Source organism: Ctenopharyngodon idella, chromosome 18 (genome assembly GCF_019924925.1).
Source record: "Ctenopharyngodon idella isolate HZGC_01 chromosome 18, HZGC01, whole genome shotgun sequence".
Lineage (NCBI taxonomy): Eukaryota > Metazoa > Chordata > Actinopteri > Cypriniformes > Xenocyprididae > Ctenopharyngodon > Ctenopharyngodon idella.
Genome location: NC_067237.1, coordinates 11,202,191 through 11,226,971, shown reverse-complemented (window position 1 = coordinate 11,226,971; position 24,781 = coordinate 11,202,191). Strand labels below are relative to the sequence as shown.

General features: G+C 37.6%; 1 protein-coding gene across 2 annotated transcripts in view; it reads right to left on the bottom strand.

The window, feature by feature from the left end:
- Positions 1–16,922, bottom strand: part of gse1b (Gse1 coiled-coil protein b) — a 234,727-nt gene extending 217,805 nt beyond the window's left edge. The window contains exon 1 of one of the 2 annotated variants that reach the window (XM_051870999.1): positions 14,478–16,922. In XM_051870999.1, the coding sequence (XP_051726959.1) occupies positions 14,478–16,646 (2,169 nt within the window). In that variant the 5' untranslated portion in view covers positions 16,647–16,922. The remainder of the gene's footprint in view (positions 1–14,477) is intronic. The other variant, XM_051871000.1, reaches the window with a different exon arrangement.
- Positions 16,923–24,781: the final 7,859 nt, after the last annotated feature.

The window sequence follows — 24,781 nt, the reverse complement described above, 5'->3', positions numbered from 1 at the left end:
TAGCGATTTGGAGAAGAGAAAACTTCAGAATGATGTAATGGAGTTCATTCATGAAGTTGTGTGAATAACACACAGCATCCGTGTACGTCCGAGCACATGCGCACTTTGGTCAGAGTGGTAATAATGCGATTAAGGTGTTTACATGCCTGTTTATTATGATTAAAATCGGCGTATGCCACCTAGTTTAATGCGATTATGGTTACTACGATTATGAGCATACTCACATTACTTTAATCGAAGTATTGCATTTACATGAGGTAAAGTTTAATCACAATATTGCCAAAATCCCATAATTGCATTATGAGGGTCCATTTAAACGCACTGATTGAGTATGATTAGTCAAACCACCACAATTAAACACACCATTGTAAACTGTGTCAAATACCTGTATTGAGGAAACACTTGAATTCCTGTAAAAAATAAATAAAAAAGGAGCAAGTTTATATTTAGGCTATGTTCACACTGCGAGCCTTAATGCTTAATTCCGATTTTTGCTCATATCTGATTTTTTTTTTGTATAGCTGTTCACATTGCTGTTTTAAATGTGGCCAGTATCAGGTTTCCAGTGTGAACAGATCATGGTTTACCACAAAATGAACTAAATTTCTTCTCAAAACTAGTCCATAAATTTGCCCAATCACGTTCCGTGGGGTATCCCGCTAAAAATTCGCATTCCGGGGGTTAAATATCACATTAGTGCGGTCGCTTCAACCCACGGAGTTCAACCCGCGGCAACAGTAAAAAAGTAACCCAATTCTGCGGGAAAATCGCAGACTTGGCAACACACACAGCACGCTGTCATATGGAAGTAAACACGGAGGGCATTAAAGTGAGCAAAATTATGCGCAGGCAATATGAAAAATAAAGACAATGTTATAGAGTGACAATAATGTGACGAAAGAGCAGAGTTTTGAAACTTTTATCATACAAGCCCTCATGTTTTGCATGTATTATAGAGCTGTCTCTGTAATACTTACAGTTCTCACACATCACTGCCCTTCTAATGAGCGCAGAATCGTGACGAATGTTGATCTCGAGTGATGTAAAAATCATTCCGGTCGCATTACAAAACACCTGACCTGTATCAGATTTAGCATGATACATATGAAAGTGGCACAAATCGGAATTGAAAAGTTCAGATTCCTGCTGTCATGGGGAGAACAGATATGAATCACATGTGGGCAAAAAAAATCATATTTGGGCCAAGTAGACAAAGGTGTTTCCACCTTGTTTTAAACATGAACTATTATCTTTATACCCGCAATGTAAATATAAAGTTTGTTTGTTTGTTTTGTTTTTGCTTTGCTGCTGCTGTTTCTTGCAGATTTATCTGATATGTCCTTTGCATTGCCATCTATCATTTTCTAAAATAGTGCAACTACAGAGTATGTCAAGTATAAACATTCCCCGAGTTGTGCATTGGTTTGCGTCAGGACCAAGTGAAAGTAAAAAAGACTAAAAAAGTACTATGTCTGTGATGTCTGTGAAAAAGTACTATTTTCAATCCTGATCCTGGGGACCCACCGCTCTGCATATTTTGTCTCCCTTATTTAACACACCTGATTCAGATCATCAGCTCATTAGGTGAGAACTCCATGAGTGCGTGCTTCTCAAATGGAAGGCTGCATATCTCAACTACCATCATCAATCACTGCTGAAGGCCATTTCAATTTGAAGGGTCCTTGGAAGGCAGCCTTCCTTTCGCGTCCTTTATTCAGCTAATTCTGAAGGATGAATCATTATGAATATATATATTTTAATGCCATGATGACTGTGGGCCAGGAACATGTGTGACATAGCCATGCTCACATTCTAGACCGTCTCATTCTAGCGTTTAATGCTGAGAAGGACTCTAGCCTGTAAGAATCAGAAGGACTGGACTAGGAAGCACACAGTCTCACTAGGATGCAGCTTTCTGTTTGAGAAGCACCTAGTGTGTCAGTTAAGAGAGCCATTCAAAATATGCAGTGGTGGGTCCCCAGGGCCAGGATATAAAACCACTGTGTTACACTAACTCATTAGTTTGCCCATTTATGCTGCTTTGTGGTCCTGCTTCAATCATGACAGGTAGACTTTTCACATAGACTAGAGTTATGAGCCAAGAGCAATGGAGGTGTTGTATTTCTTGATTCACCCCCTATAAAACTCCACATTACAGGAGCTATTAGAACTATTAGAACTCAACAAGCTCACAAAAGGCAAAAGAGATGCTGTCTCCCACAGAAACATTATCCCACTGGTCTCACTGTTAGACAGTTTTACTTTAGAAAATGGTACTCAGGCCCTATTGTAATTGCTCGGTCAATTCTTCTTCTTCTCCGAAACGAATCACATTTTTGAGGGTCTAAACATGCTCAAAAACTCATGAAACTTTGCACACGCGCCAGAAGTTGTGAAAATTTACGTCCGATATGGGTTTCAGAATTAGGTGGCAAAATGGCTCGATTGCGCCACCTTTAAAATTTCAATTAAGCGCCCTTCGCACTACGTTTCACATACAGGTATGAAATTTGTTAGACCCATGTAACAGCCTAATACTTACAAAAAAGTCCTTGGGTGCAAAATCTGAAAACCCAACAGGAATTGAGATATTTTGAATTTTCTCTGCAAAATTTTTGCAGTTTTTGCCATTTCCAGGCGTACTTTAACAAACTCCACCTAGAGATTTTATCAGAACAACATCATATTTAGTCAGTCTAATTTAAAGGCCTTTGCGATGTTAAATTGCGAAGATCTTGAGTTTTCGTTGAAGGGCGTGTCCGTGGTGGCCTGACAAAATTTGATGTTTCACCATGAAACAGGAAGTTGTTGTAACTCGGGCATACAATGTCCGGTCTGCGCCAAACTTCACATGTTTTATTAGAGTCCTGGCCTGAAGACATCTACATGCCAATATTCAGTTACAGTTATAGCGCCACCTGTGGGCAACAGGAAATGACATGTTTTACACTGTGATTAACTCCTCATAGAGATTTAACCAGATCAACATCATATTTGGTCAGTCTAATCTTAAGGCCTTAGCGATGTTAAATTGCGAAGATCTTGAGTTTTCGCTGAAGGGCATGTCCGTGGCGGCCTAAAAAAAAGTCAGATGTTTCGCCATGAAAGAGGAAGCTGTTGTAACTCAGGCATACAGTGTCCGATCTGCCCCAAAATTTCACATGTGTGATAAGAGTCCTGGCCTGAAGACTATATGCCAATATTCAGTTAGTCATAGCGCCACCTGCTGGCAACATGCTTTACACTGTAATTCACTCCCAGAAACACATTTAAATATGCCATGAAGTACCAAACATGCTAGAAACACATTAAATCATGCAACAACTGGCTAAGTGCTAAAGTATGTGATTAACGCTACAAAACAGGAAGTTGTTGTAACTCAGGCATACAATGTCCGATCTGCTCCAAACTTCATGTTTGATAATAGTCCTGGCTTAAAGACATCTACATGGCAATATTCATTTGTAGTCAAAGCGCCATCTGTTAACAGCAGGAAGTGTTGCATGTCGAAATGCCATATTTCAAATAACAACAACAAATCCTCCTCAAAAACGTTGGAAACATGGAGAACTTGACGTGATGCACAGCAAAATCCTCAGTGTTGAATGAACACCACTGGACACTTCCAGTTAACAAGCAGAATAATCAGTTTGGAACAACATGAACAGAAAAAAAGTCAACTGCAAATAAAAGAACACAATAAAACAAAACAGCATTACTATATTCACTTACTACAAACCAGATTGCCTTTATTTCTTGCATTTGTGAACAAAAGTTCCTATATTAAATTTTAGTATATGTGTACAAACTGTGCCTCATGTGACCCTGGCACAAAACCCAGTAAAGACCCAGTAAAACTTTGATGTTTAAACATTTCCTTTCACAGTATTTCAGCAATCATGCTGTGTTTCAAATTGTCTTTTCATTTTTATAGAATCAGAGTAATAGTTATCCCTCATTCATGAATGAATCACTCTTTTGAGCTGAGGTGATCTCACCCCAGCTAACAGGGGACGTTCTCAGAATTTTAGCTAACCTTCTCTCAAACAAACATTCTTCCAGTAATGTTAATAGAATGTTTGTTCAAATTTATCTGGTCTTTAATAATGTTCTCAAAAGGTTAGCTTAAAAATGTTATTTATACATTGTTTGTAGAACTTTTTTCTGGAATGTTTTAGTTGGAGGTTCAACTAAAGTTTTTAGATTTTATTAATTGGTTGTTTGATCATTAACCTTAATAGTCTTGTCAAAAGTACCAACCGCGATACCAAGTTGGTATTAAAATTTTTAAAAACGTGAAGCTTTGAGCACTGTTGAGCGGATTCGTAAACACCTCTGATTGGCCTTTGTGTTCATGCGCTCATCAGATATGTCTGTGATTGCCTACAATGATCGACGCTTAAAAAACATGTTGTAAATAGATATCAATAATCCTTTTCACCAAGCATATAGACAGATACACATGGGAGTGTTTGAAAGCAGGCATCTATCAGCAGATCGGTCCACTGATAGATAGACGCCTAGACATGTTCCGGTTTACGGTAATACGATATATCACGATAATGAATATGCGCGACATTGTTATCGTGGGCACTTCAAAATACAGTGAATAAAATTTATTACGTATTATTCCGATTTTTAGAATGAATTTTAAGAATACTTTACCCATCAACCATTTAAAATGCTCAACACAGCTGTATGCTTCGTCAAAGAGGCATGCGCACTGATGTAAACAAACCCAACGTGCATGAGCAGCGCATGGCGGAACTAGTAAAGGAGACAAGCTGAATGAAAATGCACTTTCACACTCTGACAGCAGAGGGCGCTGATGCAACAGCAGAAATGCAGTGGTAACCCCTGTAAACAAAGCAGCTGTACTACAGCTACTATAGCAAAGAGTATAGAACCCAAGAGGTGACACTTTGATATTTTTTGGGTAACAGCCACTAGATGGCGCTCCGGTAGCGCGGCCACTATTATGGGCTGAAAATACTAATTGGACCATAGAATCCTTCACATCTTGCGCACCCAAAATCGGGCGAATTTCACTGCCAAATCAGAAGTGCAATAGAACAGTTTTTTAAATTAAGTCACCAGTAAACTGTATGGCTCCTACAGTAAATGTTGTATTGTCTTATATATGTTTTATTTTACCAGTTGGAATCCAACTATTCAACCATCTGAGGTAACGTAGTTAGCCTACTTTATTCCATTTTATGCAACTTTACACATTTATTAATAGTAAATTAATAATTAATACATTTAAGATCATCATGTTTGCAGCGAACAATATATTTCAGACCTAGTGGAGTAATAGTAACACTATCTAGGTCTGAACTGAAATATATATATATATTGTATGTTTTAATGGATCACGCTACAAACATAATGATCTTATAATACATGATGCATTGCTGTGTCCATTATCGCATAATTCCCATTTTTGGACACTTTTGCTTCAATGGACATTAGACAACACTGCAGAATCAAGCTGTTATATTCATACATTTATTGTCCAACATTCCCAATTTTTCTGATGCATGTCCTTAATTTAATTTCATATGTTGGTAATAATTCAGTGTTTATAAGCCTTTTAAAGAATTTTAACCCAAACTGACTGGGTTTCTAGAGAGCAAAGGTTTTGTGAAAAAAGTGGAAGACTTAAACACAAAGTGTGTAAAATAAACTGTAAAAAGGATTTGATGATTACTAGTGATATTATTTTATTCTGTGTTGTCATCATTCAGGTTGGATTTCAGCTTTAATGTATGTTTTTTTTTTTAACAAAGCAGCTGATATTGCCATAGAAACTAGTGGGCTGCCGACTCCCTTTCACCCCAAAATGGCGGAAACGCAGGGCCGCTGTTGGCCGCCGGTGTTTCAATGGAACGTTCTATTGAGTGTCGCTTCTTGTTAGTGTATATCCTTTGACTACAGTATAAATGTTATAAACAGCCAATTGGATTTTTGTGTCCGCTATTGTTTGTATCCGCTATTGTGTTCATCACAGCACCAAATACTTAAAGACTTAAGGCTTTTTATTTTCAAACTTAATTTAACATGCCCTAGATATTGTTTTAATATGTTCTGATTCTTTATTGTTCAGTCAATAAGGCTCCATTATTTACCATGTTAATTCATTAGTTAACATAAACTGACAATGAAAAATGCTTCTTAAGCATTTATTACTCTTAATTTCAACATTTAATAACACTTCATTAAATTCAAAAGTTGTAACTGTATTATTTAATGGACCTGAGCTAAAATGAAAAGTTTTATTTTTAAACTAACAAAGAATAATAACTTCTATAACAAATTAAGCTATTGCTCATTGTTAATGTTAGTTAAAGGAATAGTTCATTTTCAAATAAAAATTTCCTGATAATTTACTCACCCCCCATGTCATCCAAGATGTCCATGTCCTTCTTTCTTCAGTCGAAAAGAAATTAAGGTTTTTAACAAAAACATTCCAAGATTGTTCTCCTTATAGTGGACTTCAATGGTCTCCAAACGGTTGAAGGTCAAAATTACAGTTTGCAGTGCAGCTTCAAAAGGCTTTAAACAATACCAGACGAGGAATAAGGCTCTTATCTAGCGAAACGATCGGCCATTTTCTAAAAAAAAAAATCAAAATGTATATGCTTTATAGGCACAAATGATCGCATCACAAGTGCTTCCACCAGAACACGATTCCGTATTCTTCAAAAAGCTTACGCTAAATGTCCTACACCTTCCCTATTCAACTTACGGAAAAAACGGAACTGGCGCTGCATTCGCATTCGTAGACACTTATTCCTTGTCTGGTATCATTTAAAGCCCTTTGAAGCTGCACTGAAACTGTAATTTTGACCTTCAACCGTTTGGAGACCATTGAAGTCCACTATAAGGATAAAAAAAATCCTGGAATGTTTTCATCAAAAACCTTCATTTCTTTTGGACTGAAGAAAGAAGGACATGGACATCTTGGATGACATGGGGGTGAGTAAATTATCAGGAAATTTTTATTTGAAAGTGGACTAATCCTTTAATGCATTAACTTACGTTAACTGAGACCTTATTGTAAAATAATACCTATTGTTCTTTATAATTCTTTTATGGCATTTCGACATGCAACAATTCCTGAGTTCTTTTTGTTACAAGAAAAAAGTTATTAAACCTGTTATATTACGAACATTTTTGCAACTTATTTCAATATCGTGATAATACCGTATACCGTGATAAAAGCTTTAGCAATTATCGCAACATGAAATTTTGATACCGTCACATGCCTATAGATGCCTGCTTTAAAATTCAAACCGTGCATTGATAATTGTAGCCAATCACAGACATATCTGATGAGTGTGTGCACACAAAGGCCAATCAGAGGTGTTTACGAATCCTCCCAACAGCGCTCAAAGCATCACGTTTTTAAAATTTCAGTACCTACTTGGTATCGCGGTTGATACTTTTGAGTTCTGACAACACTAAACCTTAATCATTTGAGGTTAGTTGTCATTCATTCATTAAGGGGCTGTTTACACTACACCATTTTCAACTAAAAATGGAAACTTTTCATGCGGTTTGGCCATTCATTCACACGACAACGGCGTGTTGGGGGCCTAAAAACACAAATTTTTGTTATAATATATATATATATATAACTTGTTGTCTTGGTTTAAGGTTGGATGCTAAGGTTAAAAATGGTTTAAGGTTGGATGCTAAACAGTTTTGTCATTAAAGCATTTAAACATTGTGTTACCGACCATGTGATACTACAGAGTGTTCTCTAACAGTGTTATGATGATCAGATATTCTGAAAAATAGAGGTGTGAATCTTCACTTGCCACACGATTCGATTACAATTCAGAGAGTAACGATTCGATCATAAAGCGATTCTCGATGCATCACGAATGTTTCTTTTATTAATAATAATTACTATATTAATCATAACTATAGTTCTTTTTGATATTTTATCTTTGCTAAGAATAAGAACAAAGATGCAAATAACAAACAGAACAAATACAGTATAAGAAAGAAACAAATTAGCAACTTTTTTTATTAATAAGAGTTGCCTACTTTATTCACAATAAAACAGCACATTAATATGTATTATAGGCCTATTTAATTGCATTTTTTAAAAATCGATTCTTTTTTTTTAATGCATCGATGCAGAATTGTTCACATCAGTATCGCAATGTATTGTAAAAATGATTATATTCTACAGCTCTACTGAAAAATTATGAAAACATGTTGTGCAGAAAGTTAACTATGGTGTAGTCTAAACACTCACGATCAGCAAATGAAACTCAACAATGATGGCAAGTTTCATGCTGCAATGCATTCTGGGTGTCAGCATAGTACAAACTCATTCATGGCTCCAAGCATGCATTGCAGCATGAATAATTACGCACCTAAATTGTCTTACTATTTTCTGCTTTTATTTTGTGTCTGCTTTTTACTTTTACTGTCACCATTGTTGAGGTTTGTATGATGAATTTTTACACAAAAGATTTGGCAGTTTTGAAATCTCTTCATCTTTTCACAGTTTTAGTGTGTTACAGTGATCTTTCTAACAGCTTTTTTATTCATTAATGACACAACTTCACTATTATTTGCTTTAAATCAGACTTCAAGAAAAAAAAAAACAGTGGCTTAAATCACTTTATCATAGTCATTTGACTACCATAAAAGCTGACATCTTAACCTTATCTGCTTTTCATCAATCTCTTTCTTTAATAATTCACAAACTTTCTCTGAAAACACTATTGCATTTGCTGAAAGAGATTTAAATGAACAAAAGTCAAGGGAGAAAGTGCCCAACTAAATTACATTAATACCCATTATGACGACTTCAAATGAAAGTTATTCTCAATAAATCATCAAAATTACCTAGCTAAACCTCTGTTAATTCTCAATAAGAATTTTATACACATATGAAAGAAATAAACGCAAACTGGTTTGTAGTAAGTAGATGTGGTAGTGCTGTTTTGCGTTAAAGTGTTCTTTTATTTGCAGTTGACTTTTTTTCTGTTCTTGTTGTTCCCAAGTGATTCTGCTTGTTAACAGCAGGTGTCCAGTAGTGTTCATTTAACACTGAGAATTTTGCTGTGTATCATGTTGCTACAAAGTTCTCTGTGGGATTAATTAGTAACGTTTTTTGGACGATTTTACTTAACATTTCAGTAACATCATACAAACATTTAAATGATGTTCTATTAACATTAAGGAAACTGGAAATTTTTTTTGTTCTTGGAATGTTTTCAAAATGTATTCAAATTGTAAGGACGTGGCATTTCTCATCCAATGTGAAACCCTCTTTAGGCTTAGTTTGTTTTGCTAAAGTTGGAAGCTCCTAGTCCGAGGAAATTAACTAGTGAGTTGATATGTGTTATGGTTGATTTTCATCTGCATTTGGTGGGTGTTAATTTTAGGACCTGATTGCATATATTCAGAAAAACTATTTCCTAAAGAAGTGCATGTATTGTGCATGCATTCTCCATGGGTATTGGGTACCCCACAATTCAATAAATTAAACAAATAAACGAACAATTATAAACCAACACAAAGATTTCTCTTATTAGATATTTCCCTCTTCATGGTTTAGTTTTCTTGTGCTTAATACAAACTTATACAATAATTTTAACACTTATTTCTTCCTTTTCTGTTTAGTCCATCACACAATCTATCTTCCAAACAACAAACAGTAACTTGTGCTTTGCATTATTCCTAAAAGATGTTGACTAGTGCATACACACACTTCACCTCACATGACTTCCACAGACAGAGCTATTTGCTATCCATGACTAGCCTCTGCAATCAACTTCCAGTGAACAGCTTTCTGTATGTCAGGAAACACCAGAGTATATCATAGGGAAGTGTTACAGGAACAAGGAGCAGGATAAATTAAATCAAAACATGGTCATCATTCATAGTAGCAGCTAGTGTTGTAGTACTCGAGACCAGTCTTAAGACCATTTTTTGAAGGTCTTGTGGTCTTGGTCTCGGCCGCATTTGGTCTCGGTCTTGTCTTGGTCGCAGACTAAAAGGACTTGGGATTTTATTTCAAGACCAGTCAAGACCACAACTGCGAGAATATCGCTAATTTTCTGATGCATTGTCTGATTTCTTTGTTAACATCATTCATTTGATTGGATGTAAAACTTCCTGCTTCAAATGCAATCAATAACTTATTTCTAATTTCATTTATTTTGTTACTCTTGTGCCGGGTCAGTAATCAACAAGGGATTGTGTCAAAAATGTCACCAAAATTAATACAAAGGTCCACAATAGTCAAGATATGATTGCAAAAAAGTACTTGTATAAGATCTTGATATTTATATTATAACATATGATATAATTATGCGATATCACAAGAAAGAGGACTGTTTTCACAAATATGAGCACAATTGCAAACGTGATATTGATTTTTTTACAAATGTCCAATAAACAAAATTTTATTTTTAAAACATTAATCTCAACATTATTTATGCATTTGTAATTGTACCAATTCAGATCCAAATTCTGTTCCACCTCTGCAGTGTAAAGATGAATTTTGATGTTAGTGATTTCAATTGATTGGTAACAGCTCTATATAATGTCTTATTATTCTAACTGTAATTATTGATTAAAAATAAGACATTTCTCAGGCAGTAAATGTGGATCTTTCAGATGAATTTGAGGAGTGCCAGACTGGTCTTGGTCTTGACTCAGTCTCGACTTGCCTTGCCTTGGTCTCAACCCCCCAAAGTCTTGGTCTCGTCTTGTTCTCGACTTGGTCTTGGTTTAGGTGGTCTTGACTACAACAAGCAGCCTAGCAGGCCTCCAGACTGTGACTAAATGGTCCATTTTGTGAACTTTTTTGTGACTACATTTTGTTAACAGTAACTCTGGTCCCTTTACAAAGTTGGTCAACTCTGTATGATTAAGCTATGCGCCATTTCTGTACATAAAACGTTCAAAAAGTGGAACGAAACTGCGCTACCTATTTGAACCATGCAGCACACACTATTTACTAGCTCAGCCCAGTTTAAACTAATTTAAAACCAGATAAAACAGCCTCAACATTCTCTACAGCACTGACAAAGAAAATCATTAAGTCACATACAAACGAGTTACAAGACATTTTAATCCACAAATCACCATCCTTGCAAACGTTTAGCATGAATTTACTCTAGTGAACTGTATTAACCATGGCATTTTGGCAGAAATGTATTATAATCATATTGAATATTTCTGCTATTAATATTGTCATGTATGTTGTATTGAATATATAAGGGGAGTAAAGGAATATAATTCATTTTTTATTATTAAAGGTGCAATATGTAATATTTTTGCAGTAAAATATCCAAAAACCACTAAGCCAGTGTTATATATTTTGTTCACTTGACTTGAGTACTTACAATATCCCAAATGTTTCCAACTATTTGTAAATCGTGAGAAAATTGCAATTTTAACCAAGGCTCCGGGATGTGTGAGGAGTCGCCTGTCAATTGCATCATACCCGCGTTAACCCTCGGTCTGCCTCGGTTTCCGGTTTTATTTTGTAGAAACCATGGAAACACCAAAGACGCTTTAATATATTTAATAGACAAGCCAACAACTGTTTTGATATATTTACAGACAGAAAACTAATTGTTGTTATATAGCTCAACACGTTTAGTCTTATTGTTTAAATCTAATTTCCTTGATTTTTTGCGAGTACCATGCTTTACCATGCCTCAGAGAAAAACACTATTTTGTCAAGTAGCTAACATAGCATAATCAGATGCAGCTTTATTTTTAGTAACGGTAATACAGAATTTTCTCCATCATACAATACGTTTTAAAATGAATTGCATGCAATTTATCAACTCAAGCCATCCAGCATTTAATATGATATTCAAAATCGATCTAGCTTACTGCAGTGTGTCTCAAACAAGTGTCTCACAGCAGCCACCGAGCGAACGCACAGAGTAATGTTATAACATCATTTTCAACACTCTCAAGTGTATCTAATATGATAAACAAAGTTGCGTTACCTCATACTCATGACCGGAAAAGCGGAAGTGGCGCTGGCGACTGTGGCATAATAAAAGTTCCGCTGCTCGTGAGGCGTTTGTAGCGCAATCGCCCCAGCAGCATCGTTCAACTCTCATAACACTCGGTCCTGCTCTGCTTCATACTACAATAACGTTAATAATCGCATCCATGAACATGATTTCTTCCAGAGTCCTATCCCTATTCTTTTGCACCGTCTGTTGAGGTGAAGACCACATGTCCCAAGATTCCGCGTTCAAACTTAGCGTCATCAAGCTATGCCTTTGTTTTGAATAGGCCTCTAGCGACCTCTAGCGGACAAAATTTTTACATATTGCACCTTTAAAGGGTTAGTTCACCCAAAAATGAAAATAATGTCATTTATTACTCACCCTCATGCCGTTCCACACCCGTAAGACCTTCGTTAATCTTCGGAACACAAATTAAGATATTTTTGTTGAAATCCGATGGCCTCCATAGCCAGCAATGACATTTCCTCTCTCAAGATCCATTAATGTACTAAAAACATATTTAAATCAGTTCACGTGAGTACAGTGGTTCAATATTAATATTATAAAGCGACGAGAATATTTTTGGTGCACCAAAAAAAAAAAAAAAAAAAAAAACGACTTCAAAAACCGATTTCAAAACACTGCTTTAGGAAGCTACGGAGCATTATGAATCAGCGTGTCGAATCAGCAGTTTGACACGTGATCCAAATCATGATTCAACACGCTGATTCATAACGCTCCGAAGCTTCCTGAAGCAGTGTTTTGAAATCAGCCATCACTATACAAGTCGTTATTTTGTTTTTTTGGTGCACCAAAAATATTCTCGTCGCTTTATAATATTAATATTGAACCACTGTACTCACATGAACTGATTTAAATATGTTTTTAGTACATTAATGGATCTTGAGAGAGGAAATGTCATTGCTGGCTATGGAGGCCTCACTGAGCCATCGGATTTCAACAAAAATATCTTAATTTGTGTTCCGAAGATTAACGAAGGTCTTACGGGTGTGGAACGGCATGAGGGTGAGTAATAAATCACAGAATTTTCATTTTTGGGTGAACTAACCCTTTAAACTATGTTTTTTTTAGTTTTTTTTTTTTTTTTTCATAAAATGAGTTTTTCATAACAAATATCATAGCGTTTTATAGAGTTACTGCCATAATTACCATGGCCATGGTGGTGAGAAGCCATGCATGGTTTTACCTGTAGTTACCATTGTCTAACCTGTTAAAAGTACACTGTGAAAAAATAATTTTTGGTTTAATTTAAAAAAGTAAGTTACCTGGTTGCCTTAAAATTTTGAGTTCATTTAAATAAAAAAAATTGAGTTAATACAATGAAGGCGATTGATTTAATAAATAGAAACTGAACCACATTAATTATCTAAGTTGATTTGACAAAAGAAAAAAATGTTTTGATAACAAATCATGAAAAGAATTTTTTACAGTGTATGGATACTGTGGAAGAAGGGCAAACCCTAAGTAGAATTCAAATCAGTGTTTTACTTCCAAATGCACATTCAGGGAGACAAAATATGTTATACTATTGCTGACTTTAGTTTGTGTGTCGTTCATTATTGGTCCCCCTATCCCACTCGTGCTAGCAAGTGCTGTAGCCACCATAGGTAAAACTTGTTGGCACCACTTTCATTTGTTAGCCCTGCAGGAAAGAGAGCCATAAATACAGGTAGCTTCACACACACACACACACACACACACAGAGAGAGAGAGAGAGAGAGAGAGAGAGAGAGAGAGAGAGACACACAAAAGTAGAACTACTTTTGTTCAAAACACAAAACTAACATCCACCTTCATATTAAGATCTATAGACAATATGTGAATACAGCCATTTACAGTCTAAAAACCCTCACACAAATTGTCACAATATAATATCTCTCATGATATAGGTGGTTTTTTTTTGTTTTTGGTTTTTTTTTGTAACATCCTCAAAAGAGTCTGTTCTGTCTTTCTGAAACATCACACACTTGCACACAATAACTACATGCTCACACCAGGAGACCATCAATAGCTTGAGTTGGCCTCTGTGAAGAATGTTTTTAAACAGAGCTTAAAACTACTAGACTGTCTGCAAAATGTTTATTTCTTTAATGCAACAGGCTCCATACTTTATCTACCCCCTGCCTGCTATGGCTGCCCCACTCACTAGAAAGAACAGCAGTCTGCCATAAAACTTTAGTTTCAACACTTGGCTCACTCACTCATCAGTGCATCAGATGAACTTTTGCATGCTGGCCCAGAAACAGCTCCAGCCAAGCTGCCTAATAAACTGTGCTAACTGAGGCCCCAGAAGACTCTGAAAGACCATCTAGTGGTTGCTAGAAAGAAGAAAAAAAAGTAATCTGAGGTTCTAATGATTTTTTTAAACATGTAAAACTGTTTGCAACCAATTGGACTATGAAAGAGTCAAAAGATTATGATGGAAAGCAGTCTGGCCCACAACATTCTTACCTTGTGCTGTGCAATTACACCGACCGGCTTCATGTTCTGTCCAGCCAGAACCATGGACTTACATTCCACACAGGAGCCGATTGTTAACTGCTTGCCATTGTCAATTACCAGGGTCTGGCTGACCCTTGGAGCATAGAGGAACACAGGCAAGCGTTCAACGCACACCGCTTTCAGCCCAAGAGGTCTCTTCTTCTCTTTCCTGCAGAAGAAGCAGATGAATGTGTTGCAGTTATACTGGCGTGCCCAGGGGCTGCTGGACGGGCCTGATCCTGAGCCCTGACTCTCATGTTGGGTCCACTGGCCCAGCAGGTCATGGTAGCACAGTGCACAAGCAGACACAAGGCCCGTGGCATCAGCAGGGCGGGCACGGGGAGCGGGAGGGTGGACAGTTAGAAAAGGAAAAAAGGGTTCTCGCTCTCCACAACGCCCCGGAGGGTTAACGTGAAGCTGATACTCTGTTCCTCCAGAGAGTTCCTCCCCACACAAGTAACAGATGGAGGTGTGGCTTGAGGTTGTTATGGCAGTCTGAGAAGGGGTCAACAGAGGTCCTCTGGGGGGGGATACCAAGACTCCTCCTCTTCCCATGGCCAGGTGGTATCTCTCAAGGAACGTGCTGACGGAAGTAATGAGCTCCTCACTTAGACAGAGGCAGTACTCTGCCCAGACCCCCTCCAAGATTCTGTGACATGTGACACAGCAGTGTACCTGTCCATTCCGCACACTCTGAGCATTAGGAGGGCATGGTAGCAGGTTTATGAATGGAAAATACATTGCACTGCGGGCTTTACTTGCACCAGCATGGGTGTATGCCGTCCTGACCTCTCGACCGCAGTCCTGCCCACATAGGTAGCAGGCCTCCCTGTGGTTCTGTGGCATGGAGGGGAGTGGGTGGATTTTTGGTAATCCAGCCACACATTCATTCATGGCAGGTGGAGAAAGAGGGGTTGCAGCACCAGTGTTGAGGGGCACTACATAGAGTCGCTGGAGAACAGGCACATCTGCTAGCTCGAACCCTCGCCACTGCTGCATGAGGGAGGAGTGGCAAGTGGTACAAACCAGAGTATATCCACCCAGGTTGAGTGGCACAGCACCGGGTGGAGGGGTGTGAAGCCACAGAAAAGGAAAGAATGGTTCACCGGACGCTCTCTCCTGCTTCTGCACAAACACTCTGAAGCGACCTCCTGCTGAAAGCTTGCTTCCACAAATATAACAGACGCATTCGTCAGCAGAAAGACTGGAGTGACATTTGGCAGCTTGACTCCTCTCTACATCAAAGTGCGATGATGCTGCGCGCTCTCTCTCATCATCGCTGGTGATGTTGATCTCGCAGCTGTCAGACGCGTCCAAATCACCGGTGGACGCATGTATCCACTGCTTATTGCACGTAATTATGCCGTTATCCTGCAGGGGTGTGCGCACAGATAGACTGTCATACTGCTGGACAGCCATGGACACCGATGAGTGCGATATGTGATTGATGATTTTAGTCGCACGCCGATCTGATTTAGGTACGTCCTGAGCTGTGTAAACTCTGGTCGGATATCGCGCTGACTCAGGACTGCTCTTAACACTCATTGCGCTCTTTCTACTGCCTTCTCTTGAAGCTTTATTAGACGCACGGAAACTTGTGGCATTATTGCTATTCATTACACACGCTGACAGGTCCAAGTCCTGCTCGGACAAGTCATTATCAGAGAATGAGGAAATGTCCGACTCATTGGCGTCATAATTACTAACGCTCATTCTCCGCTCAAGATCGTAGCTAATGTTCCGTAAATCGCACTGGTATGGTCTCTTGAGCCAGTACATGCGCTTCTCGATGGGCGTCCTGTTGCGCTCGAATGAGTTCCACTGTTCGCGCAGGAAGCAGTGGCACACGGCACACACCAGAGCGTCCCCATCCGGACTGATCTCCGGCGCGCCAGGAGCCGGGTCCTGGCCTTGCAGGAAAGGGAAAAATGGGCTATCCTTTTCTCGTTGGTATTTTACCTGTAAGCTCAGCTCTTTTCCCGGGGTCACTCCGCTTCCACAGATAAAGCAGTGGATGAAGAAAATCCCGTTGCGCTCGGGGATGCACACGCTGCCGGACAGAGCGCTCTCCTCCCCGGGCAAAGACGAAGCCATTCGCTGTAGCGCCTTGGAGGTCGGCGTGAGCTCCGGATCGTTCATAGTTCCATGCGCAACAGAACTTCAAAATCACAAGCAGCGTGATTTCAAATCCACTAACATTCTTTGTGCGTTTTCTCACAAATGTAGCGCCATTGATCCCACGGAAAAAACTCGTTCACTCCGCAAACTCGCTTGGTCCGCCGATTTCTGATTTGTGTGTCAGTGTAACAATCCTGAAAAGCACATTTAAGCCGTCGTCTGGAGTCACATCCTTATGAGGCGGTGTAATCCTTGTGCTGTTAGAGAGTAAAAAGTCTTATTGAAGTTGTCTGGCGAAGTTTCCTCACACTGTGACTGTGAGACGACTGAACTGAACACAGCGCCATCTCTCTCACTCACTCAGTGTCACACACACGCACACACACACAAACACATTTATGTTTATTTCACTATATAGTTAGGGCATCTCATAGACTTCCATTGTTTTTATATTAGGTTAATGGTATTTGATATTGATATTAATGATATAATGACCACTACCACCAAATATAACCCGAGACGTGTGCAAAACACTAGATTTAAATAGCCTATATGATTTGGCCGATTCATAGACCCAAGTCTTTTTTAAGTCTGGCTCACCAGTTGCAGTTCAACAGGTTTTACTATATTAATGGGGTAATTTTTAATAACTATGATATCTCATAGACTTCTATAGTTTTTATATCAGGGTAATGATATTTTCTCCAGCCTAACCCTACCCTACCCCTAAACAAGCACTAGATTTTAATAGAAACATGATTTTGGCCACAGTTTTTACAATCACTTCTTGTGTAATCATGCTAGAGAGATGTAAAACATTTCAAAAATGATTTTGGTCAAGATCCGGTTACAAAATGTAAGCATTTATGAAACAAAATCAATGAAAGGGAGGACCAAAACAAATAGTGCTAAATAGTTTTAAAATGTAAAATTAAAGTTTTTTTTAATGAAAATATATAGAAAACTTTGCCAGATTTTTATAACAGGTGAAACATGTTATCACAGTCTGTGAAAAAGACCCATTGTTGATGACATAACCATCACATAGCGCTGCTTGATTCACTGCTTTCATTCAGAATCCAGTCTCTGCTTGTAAGGTTGACATAGTATTAATAACAGTAATCTACAAAGCTTACAGCTTGAGATTCAGTGTTTTGACAACCACATTCTTAAGGAATTGAAAAAAAAGTTTTGTACAAAACTGTTTTGCACAAAATATTTCAACACCTGTATAATTTAGACACACACAAACATCAACATTCAGCAAATGAATCTCAACAACTGTGACAACAAAGCTTCATGTTGCAATACATGTCGCCATAGTACAAAACTCTTCCATGGCTACCAGCATGCATTGCAGCATGAAATAATTATGCATGATTATACATGAAATATTACATTTTCTTTATGTGCTTTTATTTTTGCTGTTGTTTTTGATGTGACCCCTTAAAGGAACACTCCATTTTTTTTGAAAATAGGCTCATTTTCCAACTTCCCTAGAGTTAAACAGTTGAGTTTTACCATTTTTGAATCCATTCAGCCAATTTCCGGGTCTGGCAGTACCACTTTTAGCATAGCTTAGCATAGTTCATTGAATCTGATTAGACCGTTAGCATCTCGCTCAAAAATGACCAAAGAGTTTCGTTATTTTTCCTATTTAAAACGTAACAATTCTGTAGTTACATCGTGTACTAAGACCGACGGAAAATGAAAAGTTGCAATTTTCTAGGCCGATATGGCTAGGAACTATACTCTCATTCCGGCGTAATAATCAAGGAACTTTGCTGCCGTACCATGGGTGCAGCAGGCGCCATGATATCGCACAGCGCCTCTCACAAATGTCTCCATGGTTGCAAGGCACGCTACCTGTGCAAGCAGGGGGTCACAGGTGCTGCACAATATCATTGCGCCTGCTGCACCCATGGTACGGCAGCAAAGTTCCTTGATTATTACACCGGATATCAACGACAAAGTGTAACGTGGGCTGATTCAGAAAGATGGAGAGATCCAAATGCAGTTCTAGAAGTTTATTAACAAAATAACAAAAGTAAATCCAGGCAAAGGCAAAAAACAGAGTGCATCCAAACATGGCGAAAGGCAGGCAGAAACAGAACTGAAAACAAGGCACATGATACATCCACAAAGGACAACACCATGGGCCAGTTGCATGAAGCTAGTTAAACAAACTCTTGAGTTTCAGAGTAGGTTTAGAGTTGACAAATTTATTTAAGTCCAACCTGGTTTAGATCAGGGGCCCATTTCAATAAGGAGGTTCAATTAAGTTGTTCTGAAACCGAAAACTCAGAGTTTCGCATCTCAGGGAAGAAGTCAACTCAGAGTTCAAGTTTTAACTCAGAGCTGACTTCTTCCCTGAGATGGGAAACTCTGAGTTTTTGGTTTCAGAACAGCTTAATTGAATTAGTTCAATCAACTCTAAGTGTGTTGATCAATGGAGCTCCGAAATTACGATTCACCATGGCAACAGCACCCGACAAAAAGATGTCTGCATACTTCTGAGCCAATATGTAAGTTTTATTCTTAATCATTGTTATAATACCAGAGGTGAAAATTGGCAGAATGGTAAGTTATTGAACTAATATTCATTTTCATGGTATCCCACGGGTAAAAAAAAAAAAAAAAGAATGTGCAGCAGCTAAAAATTAAGTATAAAAACATTATTCAATCAGCCTTTAAGCATAAAAGGTTCATTGGTGTAGGCTACATTACTTTACAAACATGTTACATATTAAATAAATATCATTCAGTGTCTATTTCAATTCAGCTTTTTCCACATAGTCTCTCTAATGCTCTTTTCACATAATTAAATGTTCTCTAATCCAATATGTTACATTTTTTTTAATTGGGGTAATGAAATTAACATTTGAATTCTACTCAGCCAACAGCAAGAAGGCAGAGGCTTGCAACATGGGAGGAGGACCTGCACCACCACTGACAGATGAAGAGGAGATGGCCACAATACCAAGTAATGGAAGAATATTAAAATCCAGCAGGAAAAAAATAACTCTTGCTTTTGTAGGCCTATTTGTAGGAAATAAAGATGACCAGATGAATTGGATAATTTGTGTTTATTTAACAGGTGTAGTGGTGGTTACAGCATATATCTCGGACTACCATTCCATACAGTAATCTGTTTCATTTTCAGAAGGTGCGATGATGGGAATATGTGTCTCATCAATGCAATCAACCACATTGGAAAACCTAAAGGAAATTCTAATTATTAAGTTACTTCTAGAGGTCACAGTAAGATGTTTTTAAGTGAAAGTCATTTATCAAATGCAGTGTGAATGAATGAAGTAGGCATTTAAACACCACTTATGCTTTAAAAGGGGGGAGGAGACTAAAAAAAATTCTGGGTTTACCAAAGAAAACCTGCTCCCGACCAGGTTAAGTTCACAGAAGTTACCATAGTAACTGACTCTAAGTATAAGTTACTTCTCTTTCAGAAATGGGCTTGACTTACCCTGCTTTCTTGGGTTTGAGATCCCTCCAATTCTGAAACGGAAAACCCAGAGTTCCCCTCATTTCAGGGTTAACAAACTCAGAGTTTTCACTAAACCTCCTTTCTGAAATGGGCCTCAGGTTTAGTGGGCTCACAACGCTCAGAATAAACACAGAGTTTATTTGATACAGAGTTTGTGATTAACTTCTTAACTTTTTTTTTTTATTATTTTTTATTATAATGTATCAAACAATGAACAGATAAAGACAAAACAGACAGAACCTCTACAGGAATGAAATTACATAAAATCTTCATGTAAAGTTCCACAAACAAAATAAGAGAAAGGAAAAGGCAAATAAATAAAAATAAAATAACATCATAATCCAATACAGAGGAAACATTATGCATCAGAGGCATTACCAAACAAATCATCATAAGATTTAAAAAATCTGTCACTTTTCTTGTTTTTAATCAACCTAAGAGATCTGAGAAATACATCAATTTCAATTAAGAAATGTGAAAAGGTAGGCTGCTAGTTAGAGAATTTTTGCTTATGAATAAAAAAATGTCCAAACAAAATAAAAAAATTAACAATATAATTTATTGAAGTATTAGTTGTACCTTTATAGTAACAAATTATATCTTTTTAATTGAAAGGATTTGGAAGAATCAAGATACTTCCCTATATGAAGATATAAACAATTCCAAAAGTTTTGAGTTTTTTCACATTGGAAAAATAAATGGATCAGTGTTTCATCATTATTCCCACAAAATGAGCAAGAACTGTTAATCTCCATATATTTTGCCACAGTTTCATTCACAGGGTATATTTTATGTAATATCTTAAAATGAACTTCTTTGGTCTTATTTGGAATGCAGTATTTATGAGGTAACAGCCAAGCTTCCTTCCAGTCTATAGATTCGATAAGAGATGCCCAATAAAATTTGCCTTTAGGAATGTTACGTTTTATTTTGAAGAATTTGTCGAATATGCTTATTATTACATTTTTTGTTAAATATACTTATTCCATCTAAGATCAAATCAGGTTCTTTTGTGTCATTCTTACTAAAAGTTAGATGACATTTAACAAGTTGAGTTAGACCGGAAGGAACCGCTTTAAGCACTGCATTATATTCTTTAAACGGTAAGGGGAAATTATGAACAGACATAAACTCTTCATAAGACAAAAAATGACCTGATTTATCAAAAATTGAAAGAATTCCAATTATATTCCTGTTAAACCATGTAGAGAGAAAAATAGATTTATTCCTAATCATTATATCGGAGTTGTTCCACAGAAAGGTTTTATGTGGTGAAAAATTGTGGGTGTAGCATAACTTCCAAGCAAGAAGAGCCTGCTGATGAAATTTGGACAGTGCTACTGGCACTCTATTAGGTAAGTAGTTACATTTTAATAAAAAGGGAAGGCCACCAATTTTTGTAAAAATATGATTCAGGATAAAAAACCATATAGAACTGGGATTTGTTAAACATCTTTTAATCCAATTTATCCTAAAGGTGTTTACTGTATCACTAAAGTCTAACACTTTAAGTCCCCCTTTTTTCCGACTATTTGAAAGGACTGTTTTTTTAAGCTTATGAGGTTTGTTTTTCCATATGAAGTCTAGAAAAATTGTGTTAATTCCTTTAGCAGTAGAGTCATTAACAAAAAGAGAAAGAGAAGGATATACAAAACGAGATAATCCTTCTGCTTTGGACAAAAGAACCCTCCCATAAAGGGAAAGGTCTCTTTGGAGCCAAAGATTAAAGATGCTTTTAGTTTTTTTGACCCTGCCAGAAAAATTAAGCTGTTGTCTGGCTGCAATTTTTTTTGTTAAATAAATACCCAGATACTTTACAGTCTCTTTTACTGAGATACCATCAATTAAAGAATCATTACTTTTGCAGAGCGTCATTATCTCACACGTGGACATATTCAGTTTCAATCCAGAAGCATATGAAAACTGCTCAATTCCATTTATAGCAGTTTGTGATTAACTCTAGAGGGCGTACACCTGAAAGTGTGACATGCAGCAAACAGCCAATCACATGGAACATAGAGAATGTCAGTTTAATTCAGACTTCTTGTGAGAGAGCTATGGAGCTAGAATTATGACAATACTATTTGAATTTGAATTGTGTAAATTTGAATTATAGACAAGTGTAATTTAATAAAATTGAATATTATGTGGCATTTTACATAGTTCTGAATTTGATTTTTTAAAACTTGAATATTAAACATTTGAAATTGAACACAACTGAAATGTTTTCATGGCAGAATTTTATAGACATGTATTTTCAAACAGCAGATTTTTCGTTTTGAAATTTTAGACTGCAAATATCCAGTTTTTAAAAATACAGCTTCAAGTTTTCAAGATGAAGAAGAAATTCAGAACATCAAATTCAATATTGTAAATTCAAAGCGCAGAAATTCAGATCGTACAGAAAGTAGGTCAGAGGCCATCCGCAGGGAAGAGTAGAGGGTCTCAGAAAAGTCGAACGGAGCATTTCGGCCAATTACAGAGCTGCAGTTGTTTTTCTGAGGCGAGTCTGTGCTTAAACATTTATGAGCTGTATTTATATGTTAGGTTGGCTTTTTCAACACTTGAAACATTTGTCTAAGTTTTCTATTGTTTGTTTTAAAGTATATTTGGTGTGAAAGTGATTAGCATGCTACTGTGTCTACACAGGACTCGAGCGACGTGACAATAGAACCCATTGATTATAATCAGTAATATAATGTCTACACTGGATGCAGGCGGCGTGGCGCAACACCGTGTCTATGCCGGACGCGCCGCGCCGCATCACAACAGCTTGTAGTGACCACTGCAAAGAGTGTGGACTGCGTCAGAAATAACGGGAATTCATTTGCTGTTGGGGATTTGACGTGTCACGTCGGGCCGCGCCGCATTTAGTGTAGACAATATCACTGATTATAATCAATGGGTTCTTGCCTTTCTATTGACTAGTACAGAAGCGCACTGTGTGAACATGAATAAATGGCTTACAATAATGTGTATTGAGCGGAAATTAATGGTATAATGCGTGGGTGTATGAACCATTGTATGTGGGTAGGGCAAGACCCATCCACTTTATAAGACCAATGATGTTGGCCCCACTCACTTTTACCGTCTCTAATTCAGAGCGTCTGTTCACTTTTCAGAGCGCCGTCAGTCAAAACCATTCTACTTGAGGAATGCCCTAATAAATATAGTCAACAAACATGTAAATAAGTATAAATAAATTATCAAACTGTGTGTGCGCGCGAGGCGCCGGCACGATCACTTGAACCAGTCACTTGAGTAGCCTACTTATAGCCCCAGAAAACTATATTCCATCATTAATGCTCATAGCCTACAAAAGCATCGTTTTAAACTGCAGATGGTCTACTTTAATTTATGTAGCCTATAAAAACAGAACATTGTGTTCTTATAAAATAAAGAAAACAGACAGGATAGCCTACTGCTTTCCGCCATCTCAATTTCTTTTCCATCAACTTCTTTGTGATGGAGAGCGTCAAAACATAAAAAAACTCAGTAGTCTACTACTACTTGTCGCAGTTTTTTTTCTTTCATTTTGTTAATCTGTTAATTATTTGAGTGAAATATTTGGCCTATTTAGTCTTTATAGGCTAGATATGATTTTATTCTGTGCTGTGCGTGTCGATGTTTCCTCATGTTCTGTTGCTTATGCTTTGCGCAAGTAAAACTAAACTCCTGGAAAACAAACTTTGTTATTTTTAATGGGTCACAGACACTCCATTTTTTCGTGAGGTATCTGGATATGCAAACTCTTGATTCTTTTCCCCTATATTTTCACAGGGGAAGATAGATCATGGCCACGAATTAAGAATTCCTTCCTACAATTTATGTTCCCACAAAACGTCGTAGGAACGAAATTATATATATATATAGCTTATATCTGTTTTTTGTTTTTACTTTTTTTCAGCATGTCAGTCCGTAGTTCACATTTGCCGGTATTCAGTTTTGCTTTTCTCGGCATTACAGCATATTGTACGGCTTTGACAATTTTCAAATGGTGACAATATTGGAATATTAGGAAAAAACATTAATTTATGAGAAAGACTCTGCCCTGCTCGTCTCAAACCCCTCTCCAAAGCGCAGAGCCCTATATATGATGAAATAACTGAATTAAACTGATAGGCCCTACTTATAGGCTAATAAATTTCATTGCTTTCCATGTTCATGTCACAGACACGCCAGGCTCCACCACTCACCAATCACAGCGCACCGATTCTCCAGAGTACTGATCACCCGCACCTGCACCTCATCAGCACCGCAATCACCACAGTACTTAACACACACACTCACACACAGTCTTCGTCCGGTCTCGTATGCATTAAGACTTACCTGTATGCTTACCTCAAGGACTCCTACAAACCTACTTACCTGTCTCCAGCGTCTCCTGTTCTCCTCGTGTGAATCCCATCTGTGTGTGAGTGTTCATCGTCTCCAACGTCAAGTTTCTCCAGCGTCTTCCAAGTTTCCCCGCTTCTACAATCAACAAGGACAGTATCACTTCTCTGCACTCTCAACTTCATTATTTACTTCACGTTATATTCACCTGCACTGCTGTTTCACTCTTGCTGGTATCAATAAACATCCCTGCCTGTTATATCTGCCTCAGTCCCTTCTGTGTTGTAACAGAAGACCGGACCATAACAGCCTGATACCA